Source organism: Genypterus blacodes, unplaced genomic scaffold (genome assembly GCF_046128005.1).
Source record: "Genypterus blacodes isolate CSIRO-AG114 ecotype Tasmania unplaced genomic scaffold, CSIRO-AGI_Gbla_v1 ptg000053l_1, whole genome shotgun sequence".
NCBI classification, from domain to species: Eukaryota; Metazoa; Chordata; class Actinopteri; order Ophidiiformes; family Ophidiidae; genus Genypterus; species Genypterus blacodes.
Window position 1 is genome coordinate 5,785,253 of NW_027466865.1, and position 22,943 is coordinate 5,808,195.

Here is a 22,943-nt window from a genome sequence, read left to right on the forward strand (position 1 = left end):
GAGAGAGGGAGGAGGGGGAGAGGTGGGGGGTTAGACCCTGGTTATCACAAGTGTTAGAACCCAGAGTGAAATATTTTTAAGAAGGGAGTAGAGAGGTGAGATGTAATGATGAAAGGTGAGAGGCAGTATTTTAGGATTTTAATCAATTGTTGCCAGCTTGTGGCTTCATTAGGAAAGCAAAAGCCCATAATTAGGAGCCAGGTGCTACAGGGAGGTCAACAAGTCAAGGCTTGAGCAGGAAAAAAATGTTTCATCAGTGTATTGCATTGTAAAATCCATAACATGTCACACTAATGGCAATTTGCACTGACAATGCCACATCCAGCTATAATTTAAACATATTAATAGTGCCCTACAGTAATTGCAAGGATAGACATGACTAAGAATATTTAGTATTTCTCTCTCTAAATGGAGCAAAGCAAAGGAGTTTAGAGCTCTAGAGCCACCAGCAGGCCGGTCTAAGTACTGCACCTTATAATTGCAGAGACTGAGCACAAAATAATACTTTTTCAGAAAATCTGCAAAATTACAAACACCAGATGGAAACAGAATATCTACCCAAAAATTTCACACTAATCTTTTACCAAATCAAACCGCTTTCATTCCTTCTTTCTGAGAGCAGAACAGGTAGTTTTTCAATTATTCAAGTAAGTAAATGGAAAACATTATTCAGAGGATCTTTGGAAAGATACTGTTTGTATAGAAAGAATACTGTGTTCTTTATCATGTTTATTGCACTGCAGTTGTAGTGCTGCATACATACAATATCAAAATGCAAAGGCACACCTCTTTATAAAAGCAATGTAAACACAGCCAACAATCACCTCTGACCTTCCACAGCACTGTATTATGAAAATGAATAGCAGGGTAATCTGCCTTTTATCCAACTGTGTCATGTAGTACAATAAAACAAATACATCCATACATACAGTAGATGCACATAAACAAGATGTTTTATAGGGCAAGGAGCCAAATGCAATGAAAACGCTGCAGCAAAGGGTGTGTGTGTGTGGGGGGGGGAGTACATAATGTCAAGGCCTGAGAGTTGATTATGCAAATACCCCAGCTGCAAAGGAACAATAACACTGCAAATTCAAAGACAAACAATAACACGGAGGGCTATTGTGTTGCATTTGCATATTTGCTTGACAACTCTAACCTGCTCATCATGCCCATCTTGTTCAGAACAATGTCCTTGTATTCATACAATAATGCACACATCAGAAATTGGCACAGTGCATTGTTTCCATTTAAATAAAGCTGTGCTGCCTGTGCCTGCCGTTAAGCCCAAACTTAAGGCTTTCATAGTTATTAAAGTATTTCATTATTAAAATATGGAAAATGCTAATATATTTCAGAAAATACATCTTGCCATTTGTACACGCTTAATATAATTACTCTGATCAATATAATATCATCTAAATGTAATGGAGCTCTTAAATATGCAGCCATAAAGTCCATATGTGCTGATTTCAACTAAAGCTATAAATATTTCTTGCAGGGCTTCCTTAAAGAAATACTTCGCATTGTAACCCTGGCACTTCCATCAAAGCCGTTGTTTACACTGTTAATGGAATGATAATTATGCTTCTGCTGCCTATTAAAACACAATGATTGCGTTTTCTGTGATCTATAATGCGACTGGAAATGCTTGTGTTGAAATAGCATTACTTACTTAAATCCCTGAGTGAACAGCGTCTGATGTCTGAAAAGAGGAGGTAAGGTACACAAACACGTTTTATCGAGATCCTGCTCTCACTAACTGACAAGTAGAAGACAGCGTTAGAGCTCGAGCTGTCCACAGTGTTACTTTTTCTCTTTTACTGCAAAGTATCTTGAGCACTGTTTAGTATTCTTCAAGACATTGTACATTCAGTGTCTTTGTGCTCTCCTGTCCTTTTACACCAAAGGTCTCACCAAAGGCAAATGGAATCTGTGCAAATTGGCACACTTAATGGCCAAATTGTCCCCAGCAGTGTGATCTCACTGATGCTGATGCTCTCTGCTGTCCCCTCCAAAAAAGGACAGAGCTATTCCGCTGCATACATCAGTGCCGGGGTGTCAATGGGTCCAACTCTATCACCAGATCACGAGACCGTGGACCCTTGCTTAATTCCACCACCCGTGGGACCACTGTAGACCACCGATCTGGAAGGGAATAAGAAGTAAGGACACATGTGTTGCAAATGCATTCATTCATGAGAGCACAGTGTGAGTCTCACCCCTCCTCAGGCCTCTCACAGACTGTTGCGTGCCTTCAGCTTGGCAGGTCTCATTCTTGCCCGGGTCCTCATTGATGATGGCCAGGTTTTGATTCCAGTGGCACCAGTTCACCTCGTCCACCCTGGCATGATGCGACAGTTTTGTGATTCAGTGTTTTCTAGCGTTGCTCTGGTGTCACGTGGGATTGCAACATACCTGAAGCACCAGCGTCGATCGGGGGTGTCGTCACTGTTCTTCCCCACAGTCACCATCTCCCCAGCTCGAAAAGATTTGCGAAGGCAGACTGGGAATGAGCGCTCGATGTCCAGGATGGTCGTTGCCCACTTTGACATCAATTAACAAGGTGATCAAAATTAAAACATATATTGTACAAAGCCGCAACAATCAATTCTGACCACTGAGTACAAGAAGCCCTCCAAAACATTTACATGTATGTTTAACTTGCAGTTTGATTATTCTGTGATTAAGCGAAATAAATCACCAATTCCAAACATCACGTAAACCTTAATATTGATTTGAGTGATTGAAGTAAGACTAACAGACCTGGATTATGAGATTGAAAATCAATATATTCAGGCATGTAAAAGAAGAAAGAAATCAGAGTATGCTGTCACCACATTCATTTTTCTCAATGGGCAGACTCGACACACACTTAGTGACGGAACACATCATGTAAACTGATCCTGACACATGATGACAATACCAATGTGCACTACAAAAATGACACCACTTTGTGGTCAACTGTGGTCATACCTACACATTAAGCAGACACTGAGCATCATTAACAACCCACGTCACAGACTTCATAACTTATCTTGTTACATTGCTTATTTCTGTACCAGCTCCTTTTTAACTTTGTTTGTCTGTGGTTTGGTAGTGGCATATAGTGTGGGCAGCTTACACAACTATAAAGCATATGTGCTTGATTGTTGAAAACAATCTCTGTGAGTTCACCTTATGTAGTCATTTGATTCAGTTTTCCTATTAAAATATGGATTACTGCAGATTTCACACTGATATTTGCTGATTAAGTGTCTCCTCCTCCTTTGACTCCTTCATCCCTGCCCACTCGAACAACGATGGTTACCACAAGCTCACCTGGAGCTTCCAGATCTTCTTGCTCTCCTTCGACACCTGTCCCACTGTCTCTCCCATCAACGCGATCAACATGTTAAGCAGCAGCACAAAGGTAAGGATGATGTAAGTGACCAACAGGATGAGGAAAACCGCCGGATACTGGGCCCTGTGGATCATGTCCAGCTCTCCCATCCCAATGGTCAGTTTGAACAGGTCCAGTAAGAAGTTGCTGAAGGTGTTGTTGTCCCTGCATTGGGGGTAGGTGGGGCAGTCGCCATCACACTCTGTGCCCGGTGCAGGACACACTGTCAGCAAGGAGACCAGTGCTGGAGAAGGGGAGGAGAACATTAACCTACAGTGAGGCGGAATTGTACAGAAACACTTGTATTCACTGCATCTTACAAGTGTAATTAGAAAGGGAAGGAGCTGATGAGTCAAATTTTGAGGATCAGTTACTCTGGTCATAGGGCAAATAGGTGTAAAATCTAAACTATCACTTAAAGTGCAGTATTTAACTGTACATTTGAGCTACTGGTACTTTACTAGAGTGCTCATCTTGGAAAAATGTTCCCCCAGTACATTTCAGAGTGTATATATAGAATACTTTACGCTCCATTACTTTGAATACTCAGCGCTAAGCTGATAGGCCTACCTGATGCATATCCAATCATGAAGAGCAGATACACCAACAGGAATCGGAAAAGGTCTTTGAAAAGAATCTGAGCAGAGAAAAAAGTATAACGTTACAAGGTGAGTGTGTTGATTTCTTTTGAATTTGATTTTCTTGTTACCTCCATTATCTAACCTTCTGTATCATGATGCTGTAGGTTCCAGTGAGCTTCAGGCCTCTAGTGAAGTAAAGCATATTCATCCAGCCCAGCACGAGAGCAAACACCATCACAGACACGTAGGCCTTAATACCAGACAGGTACAGAGCTGCTGTGACTATCACAAGCACAGAGTAGATGAAACTGGATAGGGCGAGACACAGTTGGTAAACAGTGATAAATGTCCATCCATTACACAGAGGAAATGCATGATGACAGGAGGATGCCACGTTGGCATTTGACACTAAATGTGGCATTTTAACAGAATGTAGACATCACAGCTACACGGGTAATGATTTAAATAAACATGATTCAGAGAGGTGCTCGACAGTCTCTGCTCTTTGTTTGGATCATGGGTTTAATTAAAGATGTAAACTATAAAACATGCCAGGGAAGAGGTTGTGGAATTAATTAGATGACTCAATTAAATGGATGCAAAATTTGCCTCGGGTAAAAGTCAGCAAGAGCTGCAGCAGAGGTGAGGAAGGGGGAGCGAGGGCAGAGGATGAAGCCTTACTAGAGCAGCTGAAAAGAGCCATCAATAAATAAAGAGTTCACCCCCGGGCACTTCTTCAGGAAAAGGTCCTTAATCTGCAAAGAGCAGGAGAAACATTTCCATAATGGCAACACTGTCATTCCAGATATGAATTTGATACTAGAGGCCTGGAGAATGCAGTGAGCAAAGTGCAACATGGTGACAGAGTCCATTGACTTACATTGGTGAGGAAGAAGAAGATTCCCGATGCCAGGGTGACAATCTCACCCCCCATACGCAGGTAATCAGTGGAGGTGGTGTATGGGTACGGTGGCTGCAGAGAAGACCAGAATTACTCTTAAGGTATTTCCATTCAATTCCATTAAAGCCAAACTGTTGTATAAGAAGCAAACATCAAATGTCCATAAAATACATGTGGAGAAACTAAATTGTAAGTTAGTAACTTGATAAATACAGAAATTCATCACTAAATTGGTGCCAAATGCAAATTTGTTTTTGTTGCCTGCTCAGGCACACATCATCTTGAGTTGCTTGGCCTCACTTACCGTTTCTTGTGACGGTTGGTAATACGCCACAAGGGTGAAGATGATCATGGTGATGAGGTAGGATACCACACTGATGTAAAATGTGACAGCGCCAAACTTCTGCCACTTGGCCCTCAAAAGTTCATTGATAGGCTCCACAGCCAGCATCTCATGGCGATTCTGACAAAAAGAAACGCAAAACTGTAAATAATAGAAACAGAAACAGAAAATGGGTGAAGATAAAACTGCTCCGTCTGATGCACCTCATTGCGACTATTGTAGACCAGGATCTCCAGCACCGAGGGCTCCTCTCCACAGGTGTCCAGGCAGGACAGATCATAGAGGGAGGAGTACACCGGGCCGTAAGCCCAGTCCTTAAACTTACGCGATAGATGGCGGACTTCATCATCTTTTATCTCACGTCGGATAATGTGCTGAAAGACCTGAAGTTGTATGAGAATGACCAGATCTTTTACTTCATGCTGAAATCCTTTGCTGCAAATACCTGTATAGACCCATTACTGTCATGCAGCCCCACATACTGATGATGACCCCTACCCCTATCTTGCCAAGCTTGGCCGCCATCATGAGAGGTGACATGCCGTCGCAGTTGAACACCTTCTCCAAGTCACAGTCCGGGTAAAGCTTGGCGCTCTTGATGAGCAGCAGGTCGTACATCTTGGTGAGGAATCGGGTGTTGTCCCTGGTGTTGTCTGCGATGTGCACGAGTGCGTGGAGCACCGTGTTCCCGCGGGAATCCTGGCGCCGCATGTCCGCCTTCTTGTGGGGATTCTCCGTCAGATAGTGAACAATGTCGGGCTGGTTGGTGCATGCAGCCAGTGAGAGAGGCAGCTCACCTGGGTTACATGTAGAGAAAACATTTACTTTACACTGAATTCCCCAGGCCAACCAGCATTAATTAAGAATGATGGCTACATTGTGAATGTTACTGCAAAGTATACTAAACATGGATCAAACATATGACTGAAATCCTCGCTGTGAAAACAGCACAATTAACGGTTGTTTAAGGGAGGGGAGCAATGGGGCCAGAGTGCCAAAAGCAGCTGCTGAAAATGAGCCGTTGCCATGGGTGACAGATTACTTTGTCACCTCGCATAGAAACGCTCCTCTTCATGGATTTGCACGGGTGCATGCAGAGTGTTAGCGTGAGCCTAAATCCCATTAGCCGTCAGCGCTGCCAGGTTCCTGTTCACCTCGCTGCAAAGCTCCGCAGCAAATTACTCACAGTGCGCCCAGACACGCCGGGATTTGGGAATGACAACCGTGCTAAGTGCAAATGGAAATCATCTCCTCTGTGATGAGGGAGGAATATGACACAGGGATATAATCAAATAATGACAATTCTTAAAGTGGGGTTTGATTAAAAAATATAAACACACTCAGAAACATCCCACATCTAGTCTTTGAAGGGCAACATTCAAACAAAATTACATCAGCTGTTATCATCATCACCAGAAGGTTGAAAGGTCAAACCGTTTCTGGGTACCTCAAAGTGGTGGCGGTGTTGCCTTGACAGACCAGCAGAGGGCAGTGTGGAGTTAAATATACAGTCTGACATTTACTTTTCTTAAATGCAGAACACTGACACCTTTCTTCTTGCACGGATGACATCATGATTCTTCTTCCTCACGTGTTTTAGGAGCACCAATGACAGTTGTTTGCATGACACTAATGGGAAATATGGGTGTAGGTTCGGGGGACTCAGCGCTGGACCTTAGCAGTATCCTGTCTGTGTTTGTCCAGCCCAAACCTGCCACGATAAAAACGGGAGGGAATGGGGTCTAAATGTCATATCATTTCCCCATGGCAACAGAGGTTTATTTGTAATGTGTGTGACATAAACCTGGCTGCTTTATCTCGGGTTGCCACTGTAAAAAAGATTATTCAGTCAAAAAACGTCTCTACAACAAAGCAGTGAGACAAACAAACTGAGCCCACAGGGAAACATCTAACATCATTTACAAGATCACAAGAATGCTCCGTCTCTCTGCAAGGTTAGAGGACAACATTTGCTTGAATAGAACCACAGTGAACTCCCAAAGACCATTACCAAAGTAGAAGTAACCCCCCTCGTCTCTAGGCTGGAAGAAGCGTCCCCTCGCCTGGGCGTGAACATCAGCCCCCTGCTCCACCAGCAGCTCCACATACTGCTTACAGCGCCGCTCTATGGCAATGTGGAGCGCCATCTGGCCTGAAAACACAACAACACACAGGAAATGTCAGTAGAAGAGAAATGTTGCTAATATAATGTGTTTTCCAATTGTTGTTGCCAGGTGGACATGAGTTCATTGAATTGCAGAGAGTTACAGACATTCTTTAAGCAAACGGTTACAAGAGAGAATGAGAGTTCTGGTTCTGGTCGTAGGATTTTGTCTTTGCTCAAATGTCCAATTAAGAGCTTGAGGGTGGAGGTCATAAAAACCTTGTGCCATTGGCTAAAAGAGGTTAGGTTTAATTTATGTGCAGGTTGTTTTGTGGGAGTCAAACCCATAGAAATGGCACCCATAAACATTCTTTATGTTGTCACATAAAAACCTGCTTGGAGCAAAAGAAATTTCAAACTGAGTGTGGCATCGACTTTTGAAAAGTGCCAAGAATGAAAATCGCGGAGAAGCTAGAACACTGGAGAGAACATTAAAGACCAACATAACCGTCGTCTGTGTTAATATAATAGCAGATTGAAAGAAAGCCAAACAAATGAGACCTGGAAGTTCTCATTTACAAAACTGATTGTATGCATTGACAAATAGTCAATGCATACAATCATAAATACTGTAATTTCCTCCATAACAGGGCCTCACCCACCAGCCTGGAAACTGTACAGTAAGGCTCAACAAAAATCTGCTTCAACTCAGCATAGGGTGAAGGGACCAAAACCTTTTAAGAAACCATTACCAGCCTTATTTATTGAAACGATTCCCTATATGTACCGGAACATAATCATTACAGGGTTATTTCTGTTTCCATACCTCTGTAGTAGACGTCCCTGAAAGGCATATTGATGAACTCTCTGAGGTTTCCTGTGTTCTCTGCTATGTCCACCAGCAGTGGGATGGTGTCATTCTGACCACTGTATAGATTCAACAGGGCTTTAGGCAGACATGTCTTCCCCGTGGAAGGCTCTGGAAGAAACATGAAACAAACATTTCTTGGATTTAGAGACATTATATTATGTGTAAATGCTATATTACTTTCCTCCACTACTTCACTGTTTGGCATATGATTAAACTGAAGGGTGAGTTTTGGCAGCTGTTGTAGGCAATTAACATCCATAAGAACAAACTGCTTAAGACAGGGGTCAAATAATTCCATTCCTCCTTCCTTTCAGGCTCCCAGGCCGAACTGATCTCAACCACACAGTTTGCTGTGATTTCTCTCTGTTCCATGTTATGTGCTTGAAAAGGCTTTCCAGACACACAGGAAGCTTCCCCCCGCCCCCCCGCCCCCCTCACAGAACAAAAGCTCTGACATCTCTGCAACTCTCATGTCCTCTGAGCTAAAAAGAGCAGATAGAGGGGTGGGGGAGGCTAAAGTGCGGCTTCTTCCCAGAGGTTGTGAGGCTTATGAACTCCCTGGCATCAGGCTTGTCCTCTGCACTCTGTACTGCCGTGACTGCAAGCAGTTATTGATGCACTAACATGCTGCTTGGTTTTTAAGTACGTATTTATTATAGGCTTTAGTTTATTTAATTATTCATTATACGGTCTATTTAAGCTGCACTGTATAATGTAATTTATTCTGTACACTGCTGGACCTGGGTCACAAATGTTGTTCCTTTGTTGTGTTTAACATGTTTGAATGAATCTAACTGAAGGGAACTAAATGCTGAAAAGTGAAGTAGAATCTGCTTTAGAGGAAGTGTTAACAGTGTTAATAGAACTTGAAATTACAGTCCTCCCATATTTTATTCCTTTTTAGTGTTTTCAGTGGATTTTCAGGCCTCACCTCTGAACTCCTCATCAGTTAACCTCTTTTCTTGACTTTGCAGGTACTCCAACAGGCCCTCGAGAGCCCCGGGGTCTCCACGTGACACCGCATCAAAGAGGAGAGAGCGATTGAATATTTTCAGCACCTTTGGTGGGTCTGAATTTGGATCCTCATCACAGGACGTCTCAGTCTTTCTATGTAGACACAGACACACAACATGCAACATGAAATATTAGTGATGACACACTATTTACTATGCATTTCCTTTTACAAGTCCGTGACAGTGGCACTGGAGAAGGCAATCACACCACAGAACTGAGTGGGTGTATGAAGGTAAAACCACCTTAAAGGGAAGTGATGACCCACACCCTCTGCCTCATAGTGTTCTAATAAATGGGGCTCTCTGTGCTTGGGACAAGGTAGAGCAGCCAGGAAGGAGCAGCAGCCTAAATATTACCTCAGTGGCAGTGAAGGAATCAACAACGTGTTCTCTGTTACATCAGTGAACGGGCTGAATGAGGGGCGGCTTGTGCCTCAAAGTGTTTTTGTGTGTGTAGGTACTTCCACATGTGGCACTCCTCTGTCTACACAGTGGCAGTTGTGGGAGTTTTTCATTTTCATGACTCCATTTTTCCACACTGATGCTCTTGTCCATAGCAAATTTTCAGCATAGCTTATTTTCTGTTTCTACAGGAGCACGAACCTCTAAGCCTCCCCCATCTTAAAGACCTAAAATCCTCAAAATCAAAATGGTTAAATCTTGGGAAATTGTTCTGGCATACACTGGTGATGATAGTAAAGAGGCAGAGTCTCTTCTCACCCTCTAGGCAGCTTCTTCCTGCGTCGCTTCTGATTGCTACTGTGCCTGTAGGTGCCATAGTCAAAGAGTGAGTCCATAGGTGCCTTCTTAGGCCCTTGAACCACAGGAGACTCATAAATGGTAGATTCCAGTAGATCCATTGGATTGGAAATGCCCTTTTTGAATGCACCCTGGAACTTCATCCTCAGGTTCTGTCTGCTGTCCACAGGCTGAACCAGCTCCTGGTTTTGGTTTTGGTCATGACCTGCATGCTGAGCTGATGGGGAACCATCTTCACTCTCAAACAGGTCAGAGATCGTAGACAGGGGAAACGCTGCTTCAGCATCGCCAGAGTCTACAGAGAGAGCAGCTCTGGCAGGAACAGAACAGGTGTCGGCCTTGGACAGGGCAACATGGCACCTTCTGAGGAGAGTGGCAGTGGTGCGGCCCTAGAAGAACAAAACACAATTACAAAATATGGAGAGCTAGTAACATCGACCCGGAATAATCAATAAAGTTTGGGATAAAGTCAAGTTCAATTGAATCAGATACTGATCATGGTACATAATCCATAATAAATAAAACAATTTACATTAGTCTTGAGAATCTTGAGAAGGACCATGGCTTCTCTCTCTGCACTGTATCAGTTTACCTAGTCTCTCATGTATGTCCTTGTTTCCTTCACTTGCATTTTCTCATCCTCACTCCCGTGAGCAGCATTAGGAGAATTGAGATATTATTATTGATGGCAGACCAGATCAATATCTGGGTCACGCAAGGAAGGAGGACATAGGGGATATGAAATAAGAGAAATGAAATGATATTGATCTCCAAGAGGGTGAATTACTTACAGCGGGACCCTTAGGAAAGCATAAACATACAGTGTCAGTAGGTAGTTCAAGCAAGGTTTTGCAGCCAGGAGTTAATGTCAGTTTGGTAAAGGTTTGACATTTAACCCCTTTGTACCTCATTCATCCCTTTTATCACAATGACGTGTCAGATTCCTCTTCAGGAGAAACTGGAAATGATGTCGAAGCATGTAGGCGTCCTGGAGGGAGACAAAATGACACAAATAACTAAAACAGACTTACATTCTTTATGTCCTGAACGAGACCAAAAGAGCTCAATCACTTAGGGGTTGGGATCTATGGAAAGTTCCGCAAAGACTAATGCCAAAACCAATAAGGTGGCTGTGAGTCTCGCCCCTCATTGGACAGAAGACCACATTTTCTCTAGCAGGCAGAGTCACACCACCTCTACGTCTGGCACAGGACACACTCAGAGGTAAATCAACGCCCTACATTTGCCCATTACAGCCGTTACTCTGCACACTCATGTGTTGTCACAGTTGAATTCTGTGCGTAATAACTGTACAACATGCCACCCTCAGATGTGTCCTTCCTCGGCTGGATCCTGTGGGATGTTACGCTTTCCTGGGTTTGTTGACGAAATTGACAACTTAGCAAAGCCAGACTGTGCTGTAAAGGAGCAACGCAAACAGGGGAGATGGGTTCCCGGAGGGGGAGGAGAGGAGAGGATGACTCACAACCCCGTCTGACACATGGGATTATCATGCCTTTACACTTCACTGGGCATATGATAGTTAAAAAGCAGCAGAACAATGACAGGTTGCCTTTGATGAGCCATTATAACAGACTTGGAACAAATGAGTGAGTCATATAGTGTGTGTGTGTGAGTGAGTGAGTGAGTGAGTGAGTGAGTGAGTGAGTGAGTGAGTGAGTGAGTGAGTGAGTGAGTGAGTGAGTGAGTGTGTGTGTGTGTGTGTGTGTGTGTGTGTGTGTGTGTGTGTGTGTGTGCGCGTGCATGTGTTTTGCTACTGTGAGCACTAAACAACAAACACAGACACCATCCACACATTGGGTCAAAAAGCGGAAATCCCATATGGGAATAGTGTTGAATGTGACTTTCTTATCTTTCACTACCGGATGTGACATTATCCAGGAGCCACACAGACTGGAGGAGCTACCAAACATGTGCCAAGGGTTACAGATACATCAGATTTCAGCTTATTAAAAGGTTAAATATTAGATCTAGTCTGTCTTCAAGAATCATCTACACCACTGTAGTTCTAGTCACAACAAATCTAGAATTTTATGTAGTTGACATGAAACAGGAAGCGTATAAAATGAAACTTATTCACACAATTGTTATTCTGGCTACAAAAAAAACATAATTTCACTAGAAGATGTATAATTGATTGATAATTGATTCCCTAAAACATAAAGATGTATGAGCGCAAATCACCAAGGTAACACAATATCGAACACAAATAACTGTATCCAAATGTAAATCTGTAGTAACACTACGAATAGCGAAGAATTAAAAGTACAACATATAGCACAAATGCGTCACAAACTGTCAGAAACTTGTCAGAGAGGTTGTACTTACCTTAATCTGATCCTTGAAGCTTTTTCTGCTCATAAAACAGCTTCGGAGTGAAGTTGAATTTGAAGCTGCCTCATTTGTTCAGCAGTCCAAACTTCTTCTGCAACACCGCCCCAGCGCACAACGGAGACTTTCACACACACTTTGGGTGGGACTACCCCCATAGCACGCACACGCACACGCACACGCACACGCACACGCACACGCACACGCACACGCACACGCACACGCACACGCACACGCACACGCACACGCACACGCACACGCACACGCACACACGCTCCAGTGAGCAGTGTAGAGGTGGTCGTGTGTGCAACAGCGGAGCCAACAGCTCAAAACGTGACAGGGTGGAAAGCAAAAGCTGTAATTAGTCGCTGGAACATAAAGCTCACAATTAGGAGACAATTAAGCCTCTGGAGCTCGAACTGAGTAAGTGGCGAGCTCCCACTAGTGGTGTGACTGATGTATGACAGTAGGAAAGAGAAATAAAGAAAGAAAGGTTAAGTTGTTAAGGTTAGGTCATAATATTTTATTGCAAATATTGATTCACATACATTTGATTTTGCACCATACACACTAATGCTGCAACATGATTTCATAAAATCATGAAATCATCATAATCATCAAATCATCATGTCATTTTCCAATTCTTTGTAGTGTTACAAACAAACACAGTTTTGATGGTGTGTATGATACATAACACTTTAAACAGATCTGAGAAAGAGCCTGTAAAATTTAATTAACATTGAAATTGTAATTGCATTCTGTAGCCCAATCATAAGCACCCATTTCATTCACTGATCTGATGCTTGTTTCCCAAATCGTATGTTGAAGTAAGTTGTACTTGGAACAACTATCATAAGTATACTTATCGTGAAAATAAGTACCTGGCAATATACTGTATGTAAACAAAAATGTCACCTATGAAGAGACACATTTAAATCTGCAGCTGCTTTGGGAAACCAGCACCAGAAAATCAAACAACACGATGGAATGAGAAGAAGAAGGGACTCAAAGATGAGCGATACACTGCAGGAGGCCGACAGATAACTTGAAGGTAACAATCAAGTCAAGATGTAGACTGAACTAAACGATCTTGTAAACAAGGTGCATCACTGAAGGTTTGAGGGACCTGGTCACACTGAGTTGTTAAGCTCAGCGTTCATCTTAGTGTACATGGCATATATAGCATCGATGTTAGCAGAGAAGTTGACAAGGAATTTTCTGATTTTCTCCAGGCATTCCTCCTCTTTGACATCCCGACCCCTGGAAAGAGCCTTCAGGAAATCGGACTTATATGAAGCGCCGAAAAGAGCTGCCTGATATTGAAACAACAGGAATATACACTTAACACCTACAGCATACATTTTATGCATCTTTGCGCTCCAAACTCTACAAACACATCGCTGAGATTGCCTATTTCACCTTGAACAGCTGCTGTACCAGCCAACCGTGGTGCTTCTTCAGGGCGACATCGTAGGCTTTGTTGGCATTGACCCGGATGTGGTTTGGGTATTGCTCATCCCTTTCGCCATTCACCACACTCTGAAGGAAGACTTGGATAAACCGTAGACCCCTGGTTAATGGAGATAAATATTAATGAACGCACACACCAACCAGAAATCAACAGAGGCACACATGAGGTTCCTCTGACCTTTTAAGCCACATCAGTGCCAAGGTCGCTCCAACATTGGGCCATTCTGCTGAGTGCATTTCCTTCTCTGCTTCCAAAATCTTATTGAGGGTCTGGTACCTTCCGGGGTTGCTGTCGTAAACTGCCTTGATTTTCTGAAGGGTAGAATAATAAAACATAAATAGTAATACAACGGAAAAGCAGAGTAACACATTTCATTCACCTTGAGTGTTTGATTTCTTACTGTAATGTTCCCAGATAAGTCAGCCTTGATTGGAGCAAAGACAGTGGAACCAAGGCAGTCTAAAGAGTATTTCAACACAGAAAGAAAACTTACATAAAGTGCTTTACACAAAAATCATTTATGTGATAATTAGCATTATTCAGAGCTGTGTAAATCTTTCCCATAGTGACATCCAACCTCAATCAATTAACCTAGAATCTAGAGTAGTAACCATGACAACATTGACATGTTTTAGTCAGTGCAAGTCTAGTCTGGCTTCACATGAAAGAATTCTTTATTTCAATAAGATCTTATATGACTTGTTTGTGGTCTCCAATGCTTACATGTACAAAACACATAATTCTGATATGTAAACACTGAAATTAGGACAAGCACGACAGTAACAGTAACGTTTGGAAGGTGTGCCGACCCCAGCAAGCACACAAATGGAACATCATCCCTATCTAATTTTGATGATCTGAGTGGTTGCCTCCACTCAAAATTTCACTTTGTGCAAGTGTGACAGCATTGAATTATTCAGTAAATCTAAATATGATTTTGAGGTAGAAGAAGAAAAACAAGGAGGTAAAACAAATCCCTATGGATAAGATCTGAAGTATCTTTGCTGCTTTCGCAGACACTTCATCACACCATTATCCTTAGGTGTCCTTTAATTAGGCTACAGAGTATTTGGTGACGGGAAAGAGAACAATGAGACCTCTAGAATCCAGACCACATAAGGCTCACGGTTGACCCACTGACACAACAGACAGTGTTCAGTCACTGAGCTGTTAGTGGAAACTACTCATGACAATGTGAACTCTATTATGTGGATGTGGTGCATCAGTACAACACTGATGGTGACATATCTTGTTTCCGTCACATCTTCATCTCATCTGATTAGATATTTTCCACTCTCTTCTGTTTTACACATTAACAATTTAAGATTTTAGTTGCAAACTAAAAGTTGGAAGACAACAACTACCTCAAATATACTTAACAAACACTCAGATGGTGCAGCTCTGTGGCCACTGAATGCCTGTATTTCACAAATCAGTCAAATAAAAAGCAGCCATTGTCTTTGTTCTTGAGCTGTTAATGGCCTATTGGAAAGTTTGACAAGACTTTTCTAGGTCAGTTAAAACAATGGCGACAAGGAGGAAAGAGGTTCATACCCACATCAGACTTGGGTTCTCTTAAGGGTTTCACGTGGCAAATTCAATGGACCTTTGGCATATTAATACAGAATGAAGCTGCACAAAGATGCCCTGGTCCAGCATGCCGCCAGTGAATGGGCAAAGGGAACTCAACACCGTACTAATCAATTTTCACAATTTAAAATCCAGGGCAGTGAATTAAATTATGCATGCTGAAGGATTGTGGGGAGCTTGATGAAGAGAAACACGATCCAAAAAGATGATCATTTATGAGGAAGATAAATCCACTGAGCCTGACATCAAGTGTTCTGGCAGGTTTCCACCACAGAAAGCTTTGTGTTTAGGAATCAAAGTCTGACGATTGACACATGAAATATTAATGATTGTTAAATGTCTGATGAGACTTTTGGCAGATGGAATCTTGCATCGCCTCTCCAGCAGTCGGCAGTATTTGTGTAAATGTGTCAAACTAACAATCAGCTCATCCAAACTACATATACCTATAGCACATGTCAACTCAAACCTTATAACAGTCCAAACTAAACCAAACACTTTGTGCACAACAGACCCGTTTTTCTGCAAACACAAAGGTTTGAGAAACTTTTCCCACATGTGTTTCTTCATTACTTCATATCCAGGAATGTCACTGGGACTGTGTCACAGCGTGGAAAGTGTACTTACCAAAGAACGGTGGAAGGTATGACACAGCCTCCAGAAACGGCCTGGTCTCCACATTTTTGTCTCCTGGCAGCTGTCTGAACTGGTGCTCCATTAGCATCGCCATCACTTCACTCCCTTAGATGATCTTACCTGAGAAATATCAACCTGTACTGCTGATTTACAGGGACACCAGGGAAAGAAAGCTGTGTGTCACACCTCACCCTGGCTTTAAACACACAGAAACACACACACTCTCTCTCTTACCTACACACAGATACGGTTTTGCACTCTCACAACACACACAAACTCTATCTTACCCACACAGATACAACTGGTCTCTGTCTCTCTCTCTCTTCTCTGTCTCTCTCTCTCTCTCTTTCTCTCTCTCAATCACAAACTAACACACACACACACACACACACACACACACACACACACACACACACACATGCACGCGACAGTCACCTTCAATGAACCCTTCCAGGGCAACCGGCTCGTTTGATCGACTTTGTTGCTTTGGTTCCAGTCACTCGTTCAGCTGCTGAATGATCCGGGTCATCGCCACCTGTCGGCGTTAAAGAGGCGATAAACGGCGGCGTTTAGAAAAGTGGAGACAAACACAGGAGCGGCGCCCAGTGACCAGAGCTCTGATGGCAGCGCTCCCCCCTCTGGGGCATCACTGACACAGAGGGGACCCCTGTGTCTCTACTAATCAATATGCGATATGTATTCTGTAGAAGAGTAACCCTTTAGAAAAGATAAACATCATCATCAAACAATAACGCATATAAATGGTTAACAAATAAAGGTTGCAAACAAAAATAAAAACACAGTTGTTTAAATGGATGATTCATGAATGTTTCAACAAGTATTATCGATCGTCTCTGTCATGAAGTTTGACCTTCGTTCCATCCCGTAGCGTAGAAGTAACTAGGAAGTGGAACGGTAACTATGGAACGCTGTTTGCACAAACTAACTGCCAAATGTCGACTCATTCCCGTAAACTTCAAGGTAATGTAACAGTTTTACTGCAAGTAAGCTGCCATTAGTGTTATTATACTATAGGTTTTATTTAGTAAAATACTGCTGTTAGCTGGTCTGCGGGTTGTGTTTTGTTTTTCCAGTATTAAACTCTCTTGGCGTTTGTTGTTGAACCGCTCAACTATCACTAATCACCATTAATATGGCGTCACGTATTTATCCTACGCCATCTAAATGTGTGTGTGTGTATGTGCGAATGCTATAAGTACGTTATACGCATTTCTGCTTGAACTGACACGAAAGACGATCAGCATTGTTTATTCGGTTCTGCTCCATGGCTCTGCTGACCCATGGGCCCAACCAGTCCCGTGTGCTGGCCGCCCAGGTGGCCCGGCAGCGGGAGCAAGCGGCGCGGTGGCGGCAGCAGAATGACCTCAATGCTAACTACTTTGACAGGCAGGGTGTGGCGTGCAACAGGCACCATGTGTGGAGCTCCTCACAATCCTACCAGAGAAGGTAAACACACTGGGCGGAAAGCCTGCAGCCTGGCAACAGTCAACAGCTCAACTACATAGAATCATCCAAGTCATTTTAAATGTATTATTGATATGGTTAATATTCACCTCACAAGAATAACTGATGTGATTGCATCCTCCTTTATTTATTATTAGGGTTATTTGATTAGTTTCTGCTCCCACTCATGTCTCCTTAAGTACAACAATTGTGTTACATGAAAACAGTTTCTCCCCGTGCAACTATGAACAAACATGTTTTCACTTCGAATTTCATATTCGGAGTATTTGGGGGAATGAAGGATAACAAAATGGTGTCTGAATGAAAAATTTATATATATATATATATACTGGGATAAATAGAGTTATTTTGTTTTGTTTTAACTCAGTACCTGTATGTTGACGTGGCCACCCCTTAAAGAGTCCATCTTGCAGTCCCCCCCCCCCCCACCCCCCACCCAGTTATTCTGCTGCTTATTCAGTCAAAGCAGAGCCAGAGAATGATAATGGATATCTGTTTGTGTCAGTATATCGGCATACTTTAAACCAAGAGAGAAGGAGGAGAAGAGGATACTCCTGGAGCAGCACAGGAGTCGACTGAGGGCCATGCTTCAAGAGGAGAGGTTCCAGTTGCAGATGGAGCTCGAAAACTTTGCTCCTAACAAGGACACATTGGCGGGTCAAGTGATCCAAAAAAACAAAGACCTTAATACAGCAAGAGAAGAGAGAAGGAAAAACGTGGGTTCATTGAAATTTTGCAGATTTATTTTTCTAAACTATATCATCAGTGTTCTTTTACTAATCTATGGTTCTGTTTCTGTTTTGTACCCACAGCTTGTACATGAGCTGCTGAAGGAGCACTGGAGGAAAACCGACCCAGAGTTGCGAGAGGTAGAAAGCTGAAACTAGAAATGCAAAAGTAACAAGTTGCCAAAGCTATTAGTTCAAAAGTCAAAGTGTTGAGATAGGAAGATAAATGGCCTCAGAATGTAGTACGTACAAAGAGCTCTGCAAGAAGAGAACATGAACACTTTTTTTTGAGACGTTCACTTGATCCGGAATCCAATAGGGCTTGTGATGCAGCTATTCCATGACTTTCTGAGAACCCGATTCCAGTATTAACTTGAGAGAATCAAACATTCTGGTATCTCTTCCTCTAAGGTCGGGTTCTTCAGTATCTTGCTCGATGTCACAATTGCTGCTCTTAATCTGTCCACAGGTCACGTCAGCATTACAAACAGATCATGTTGTCAAACAATGGCAAAAGCAGCTCGATGACAAAGAACAGGTAGGAAATTTACATCATAGCCCCCAGTCTCTCCCCACCCTTTGACCTAATAGGTGTACTATGAAATGATAACAATGACCCATACGTTATTTGTATTTCTTGTTTTTACTTAAGTTAATTAAATCAATTATCTTCAATAAGTCATCAGCAGCATGCCAGGGTGTCATGTCCTATCAATCAGGCAATAACACAAGGCCCCACATGTCAATAAAGCTTGGCCTGGTCCCGTTACTTGATTAATTATATATGGGGTTAGTCAATATTTAATTAAATAGTGCTCTCTCATCTGTGAGCACAGTATCAAGTCTGGAATCTATTCTGGTTAATCCTTTCAACTTGTTACATTATTGAGCAAGTTAAGACACTGAAGGAACGCCTCTCTCAAAACATGTAGCAAGAAGCAGCAGAGCAGGAGCAAAAGAGACGTTCTGATGATGAATGCGAGAGGCTTCGTAAAGAAGCTCTGGAGAGGCAGAAAGACCTTGAGGAGAAAAAGAAAGCAGAGGACCGCAAGACAGCGGAGGACCTTGGTAAACAGATGGAGGAACTGTGGATGAGAGAAGAACAGGTATTCACACCCAGACAAGAGTAATTTTGCCGTGGATGATGATAACGAATGATGTCATAAATGTGTTTGTGCCAATTAATCTCCTTTTGTTTCTCTTACAGGCCACTCGTCTAAAAGAGGAGCAAAATGCTCTGCAATTCCAGCAGTGGGAGATGGAGAATGAAGAGGAGGAGAGGAGAAAGGCAGCGGACCAGCGAAAGAAATCTGAGATGGGGTAATGGACCTGATGACTGTATCCCTCTGATGATACATGATGATACAATTCATACTAGTCTGGCTATATGTTAACTGTGCTGGTATTCTTGTCAGGCGTTTCTTGTTCCGTCAATATAAGGCTGAGCTGAAGAGGAGAGCCCAGAGAGTGCAAGAGGAGCTGGTGAGTTTGTTTCTCCTGCTTTCTCCACAGCTCTTCTTCTTGAAGTAGCTTTGACAGCTTTGCTGACTCTCTCTGTACCAACAGGAGGCCAACCGTGAGGTCCTGACAGCCGCAATGGTAGGAGAGGTGGAAGACAAGAGAAAGCAAAGTGCACGGAGGGAAAGAGCAGTAGCTGATGTTGCCTACATGAAGCATGTGATTGAAAAGCAACTTCAGTTGGAGAGGGAGAGGGAGGCCGAGTTTGAGACCCTGTACAGGTGAGAACCTGCATTCAATACTTCCTGTACCTGCAGATCACCTGCTCCTCTTCTTCTAATCCATTATGTTCCATTGTTTTTAGAGAAAATGCTCAGAAATTATGGGAGAAAAGAGAGGCAGCGTGGGAGAAGGAGAGGAAAGGCAGAGAGCAACTCAAGCAGGAGGTGAACTGGTTTCAGCTTTGACAAAAACTTACTGAAGCCTCATTTGAGTGTAACCTAGAAGACATGACTACTGATTAACCGCATGCCTTTTTGTTTCTTGGAAAGGTTCTTGCAGGGAGGCAGCAGCAGGTGGAGCTGAAGATGCAGCGGAAACATGAGGCCGAGGAGGAGCTACTAAGGAGAAGAGGGGAGCTGATCCAAGAGATGGACTTTGAGAGGGAAATCAAACGCAAGGAGAGGGAGATAGCAAGGAAACTCAGAACAGCACGAATGCAAGAGATAAATGCTGAGGTTGGTACATGAAACATGGATGTGTTTCCATATCACATATAAATAAAAACCATACTAATGTTTTGCATTCATACTGCAGCTGGAGCAACGACGCCAAGAGGTATTGGAGGAGCAGTGCAGGTTGGAACAAGAGGAAGAGGAGGACAGGGAGGAACTTCGAATCCAGGAGGAAAAGCTGAAGCTGGAGATGGAGAAGATGGCAATGGAAGGGTACCAGGAGAAGGTACAGGATCAAATACAAACCTGACCGAAACACACACTGAATATTTATGTTTCAAAATCCATATTTAGAAGGATCGCAATACTTCCATTGTAGTTTACACCTTTAATCTTAAATCTGTCTGTCAATTTCAGATTTACCGCAAACACAGATGAGCATGGATGTGAGCAGCCTGCGAGACTGAACTGACTGAGCGCTAAAGGATCGAAACCTTGGATTGCGTTTCCAGCAGCTGGCAGAAATTGCATAAAAGTGTCAAACTGATAATCAGCTCATCAAAACTACAAACATACAACAAACATCACAACTGTAATCCTCGGAAGGTCCCTCTCCTAGTCCAATGACGGCGTCCAGGTGAAACAGGAGATGCGTGGTTAAGAACTCTGGTCGACTTCTGTGAAATTATTATCATACACAATTAAATGACTGTTTATCTGACTCCATAAGATAAAATGATACGTCGTGACAATTTTACTCAAATTGGTGTGGTTCTGATTTAGAGAGATTGCCAATTCTGTATTTGAAATGAAGACTTTTAGGATTCTGATCATTATTATTATACGGGAATTTGTGCTTAATTTAGTATTGAATATACGCTCTTATTTACTTTAGGTTTATGTTATTCATTCAAACTGCGAATACTAACATCTCCCAGGAATACATTACCGGCCGGTTAAATAATTCTAATAATAATGATGCGTCCTGGTAGAGTTTGGGTGCTAGGAACTGAAATACTCCCATAAACTTGCCGGCGACTATGTCCCCGTTACGTTGAGTACAAACGTGTTTATTAGTAAGCCATATTCGTCATATTCTTTACCTCAGAGGTTTCAACTAAGCGTGGTCAATAAGCCATATGTTTTACTTAACTCAGAGGTTAAATTCACATCACCGTGCACGCGTGTTTAACAAGTTTTCCTTTTCACTCAGAGACGTGGGTGCGTAATTATCCTAAATACGTGGTTAAACATATTCTTATCAATTCAGAGGCCGTTCATGCGTGTTTCCTGTTGTGTTCCTGTTGTGTTCCGAGGAGGCAGTGGCTCAGTGGGTAGAGCTTCCACTTGGGAACCGGAGGGTTGCCGGTTCGAGCCCCTACCGAGGTGCCTGAGCAAGGCACCGAACCCTCAATTGCTCCCCCCTCTGTGAAGGGTGGTAATGTAATGTAAGTCGCTTTGGATAAAAGCGTCTGCCAAATAATCGTAATGTAATGTTATGTGTTTGACTAGCTACGTATATTCTTATCACCTTAGAAGTTTAGTTCACACTATGTCATAGAAACGTGGGTAATCATATTCAACTCAGTGGCGTGGCACACGTAAGGTTCTCCAAGTACAGTTTACCGGTTCTATTTTCTAGTCAGTATCCTTTGTTCGATTTCCAGCAGTCCTGAAAATCTCCACGCAGTTATAAGACGCGGAAACGCAGGTCTCTCGAAAATGCTGAAACCATAACAGAAATGGTAACCCTAGATAAATCAAAGTTAAACAATTGACTATTTATTTCACTTCTAACATTTGGTTTGCTACAAATCAACAAGGATCTCAACAATCTTTGAGTCACGAAAATACATTGAAAGCACATCACATTTGAATTCCCTTTGTCAGGTAGTAGAACCTTATACATACCTCAAGACTATGGCACGTAACAACGAGTAGTTAACACAGCGTTCCAACGTGGGTAGATCTGGAGACAGATGCTACCTTGATTCTTGTTAATTCTCCCTTTTCGATTGAAGTTTTAATAGTCTCTGTGTGCGTGTGTGTCAGGCTAGTGTTCAGTTTGTGTGTGTGTATCAGGCCCTCGGATTGTGGACCAGTCTGTGTGTGTGTGCGTGTGTGTCCTTGGATGGCGAAGTGTGAAAAGCCTTTGTCTTGGAGTTCAGGTAGTTCTCTTCTTCTAGTCATGTGTATGTTTCCTGGGCTTCCCATGGTGAAAGGCCATCAGTTCTCTGGGTTTTGTGTATTAGACCCTGGAGTTGGTATTCTGATTGTGAATGTAACCTTTGTGGACTCCTAGTTTCTGTATTATCTATCTATATTTTATTCTTGCATAATAGTTTTACTTAAACCAAAACTTTGTGTATAAAAGAACCTTTTTTTCTGCAAACATAACAGAACAATGACGTTAAGGATGTACATTTTATTACATGTAATTACTTTTAATGACTGAATTCAATTTTGCTCTGAGGCAGTATTTACCAAATGTGCCATTTTGAAGATTCTTGAAATTCTTTGGAAATATTTTAGAGCAGCAGAATTTTGAAGCATCATTTGTCTATTTTTAATAAATCTGTCTAAATCAATTCACTT

General features: G+C 42.5%; 3 protein-coding genes across 4 annotated transcripts; 1 reads left to right on the forward strand and 2 right to left on the reverse strand.

Annotated features, from left to right (window-relative positions):
• Positions 1-473: 473 nt before the first annotated feature.
• On the reverse strand, positions 474-12,401 carry trpv4 (transient receptor potential cation channel, subfamily V, member 4). Its single transcript, XM_076150627.1, has 17 exons — positions 12,304-12,401; positions 10,861-10,942; positions 9,916-10,343; positions 9,114-9,289; positions 8,138-8,290; positions 7,219-7,359; positions 5,706-6,004; positions 5,411-5,590; positions 5,169-5,327; positions 4,844-4,936; positions 4,645-4,718; positions 4,106-4,271; positions 3,953-4,019; positions 3,322-3,626; positions 2,419-2,546; positions 2,223-2,344; positions 474-2,148 (listed from the first exon to the last, which is right to left on the reverse strand). Exons 2-17 carry the CDS (start codon positions 10,867-10,869, stop codon positions 2,048-2,050), a joined length of 2,601 nt encoding a protein of 866 aa, XP_076006742.1. The 5' UTR covers positions 10,870-10,942; positions 12,304-12,401; the 3' UTR covers positions 474-2,047.
• Positions 12,402-13,436: 1,035 nt separating this feature from the next.
• gltpa (glycolipid transfer protein a) lies at positions 13,437-16,499 on the reverse strand. 2 transcript variants are annotated; one of them, XM_076151044.1, is made up of 6 exons: positions 16,439-16,499; positions 15,995-16,123; positions 14,178-14,236; positions 13,955-14,088; positions 13,726-13,876; positions 13,437-13,619 (listed from the first exon to the last, which is right to left on the reverse strand). In XM_076151044.1, exons 2-6 carry the CDS (start codon positions 16,095-16,097, stop codon positions 13,437-13,439), a joined length of 630 nt encoding a protein of 209 aa, XP_076007159.1. In that variant the 5' UTR covers positions 16,098-16,123; positions 16,439-16,499. The 2 variants fall into 2 exon arrangements, with proteins under 2 accessions (XP_076007159.1, XP_076007160.1); XM_076151045.1 differs by lacking the exon at positions 16,439-16,499 and having other exon boundaries at positions 15,995-16,184.
• A 789-nt stretch (positions 16,500-17,288) lies between these two features.
• On the forward strand, positions 17,289-22,932 carry LOC143001361 (trichoplein keratin filament-binding protein-like). Its single transcript, XM_076150926.1, has 13 exons — positions 17,289-17,470; positions 17,994-18,204; positions 18,301-18,357; positions 18,686-18,754; positions 19,149-19,322; positions 19,424-19,536; positions 19,632-19,698; positions 19,783-19,955; positions 20,039-20,120; positions 20,226-20,411; positions 20,491-20,634; positions 20,766-21,643; positions 21,861-22,932. Exons 1-12 carry the CDS (start codon positions 17,289-17,291, stop codon positions 20,784-20,786), a joined length of 1,479 nt encoding a protein of 492 aa, XP_076007041.1. The 3' UTR covers positions 20,787-21,643; positions 21,861-22,932.
• Positions 22,933-22,943: the final 11 nt, after the last annotated feature.

What these genes read in the sequence shown, in the direction of transcription:
- gltpa (XM_076151044.1), bottom strand. Translation starts at nt 16,097, where the DNA reads ATGGCGATGCTAATGGAGCACCAGTTCAGACAGCTGCCAGGAGACAAA. An exon ending in GCACTGATGTGGCTTAAAAG is followed by an intron (nt 13,877 to 13,954) that starts GTCAGAGGAACC and finishes TCCATTAACCAG; the next exon opens with GGGTCTACGGTTTATCCAAG. An exon ending in TGGTACAGCAGCTGTTCAAG is followed by an intron (nt 13,620 to 13,725) that starts GTGAAATAGGCA and finishes TTTCAATATCAG; the next exon opens with GCAGCTCTTTTCGGCGCTTC.
- LOC143001361 (XM_076150926.1), top strand. Translation starts at nt 17,289, where the DNA reads ATGGCTCTGCTGACCCATGGGCCCAACCAGTCCCGTGTGCTGGCCGCC. An exon ending in TGTGGATGAGAGAAGAACAG is followed by an intron (nt 19,323 to 19,423) that starts GTATTCACACCC and finishes TTTCTCTTACAG; the next exon opens with GCCACTCGTCTAAAAGAGGA. An exon ending in CGAAAGAAATCTGAGATGGG is followed by an intron (nt 19,537 to 19,631) that starts GTAATGGACCTG and finishes TATTCTTGTCAG; the next exon opens with GCGTTTCTTGTTCCGTCAAT.
- trpv4 (XM_076150627.1), bottom strand. An exon ending in AGGAAGAAGCTGCCTAGAGG is followed by an intron (nt 9,290 to 9,915) that starts GTGAGAAGAGAC and finishes GTGTCTACATAG; the next exon opens with AAAGACTGAGACGTCCTGTG. An exon ending in CAGGGACGTCTACTACAGAG is followed by an intron (nt 7,360 to 8,137) that starts GTATGGAAACAG and finishes TTGTGTTTTCAG; the next exon opens with GCCAGATGGCGCTCCACATT.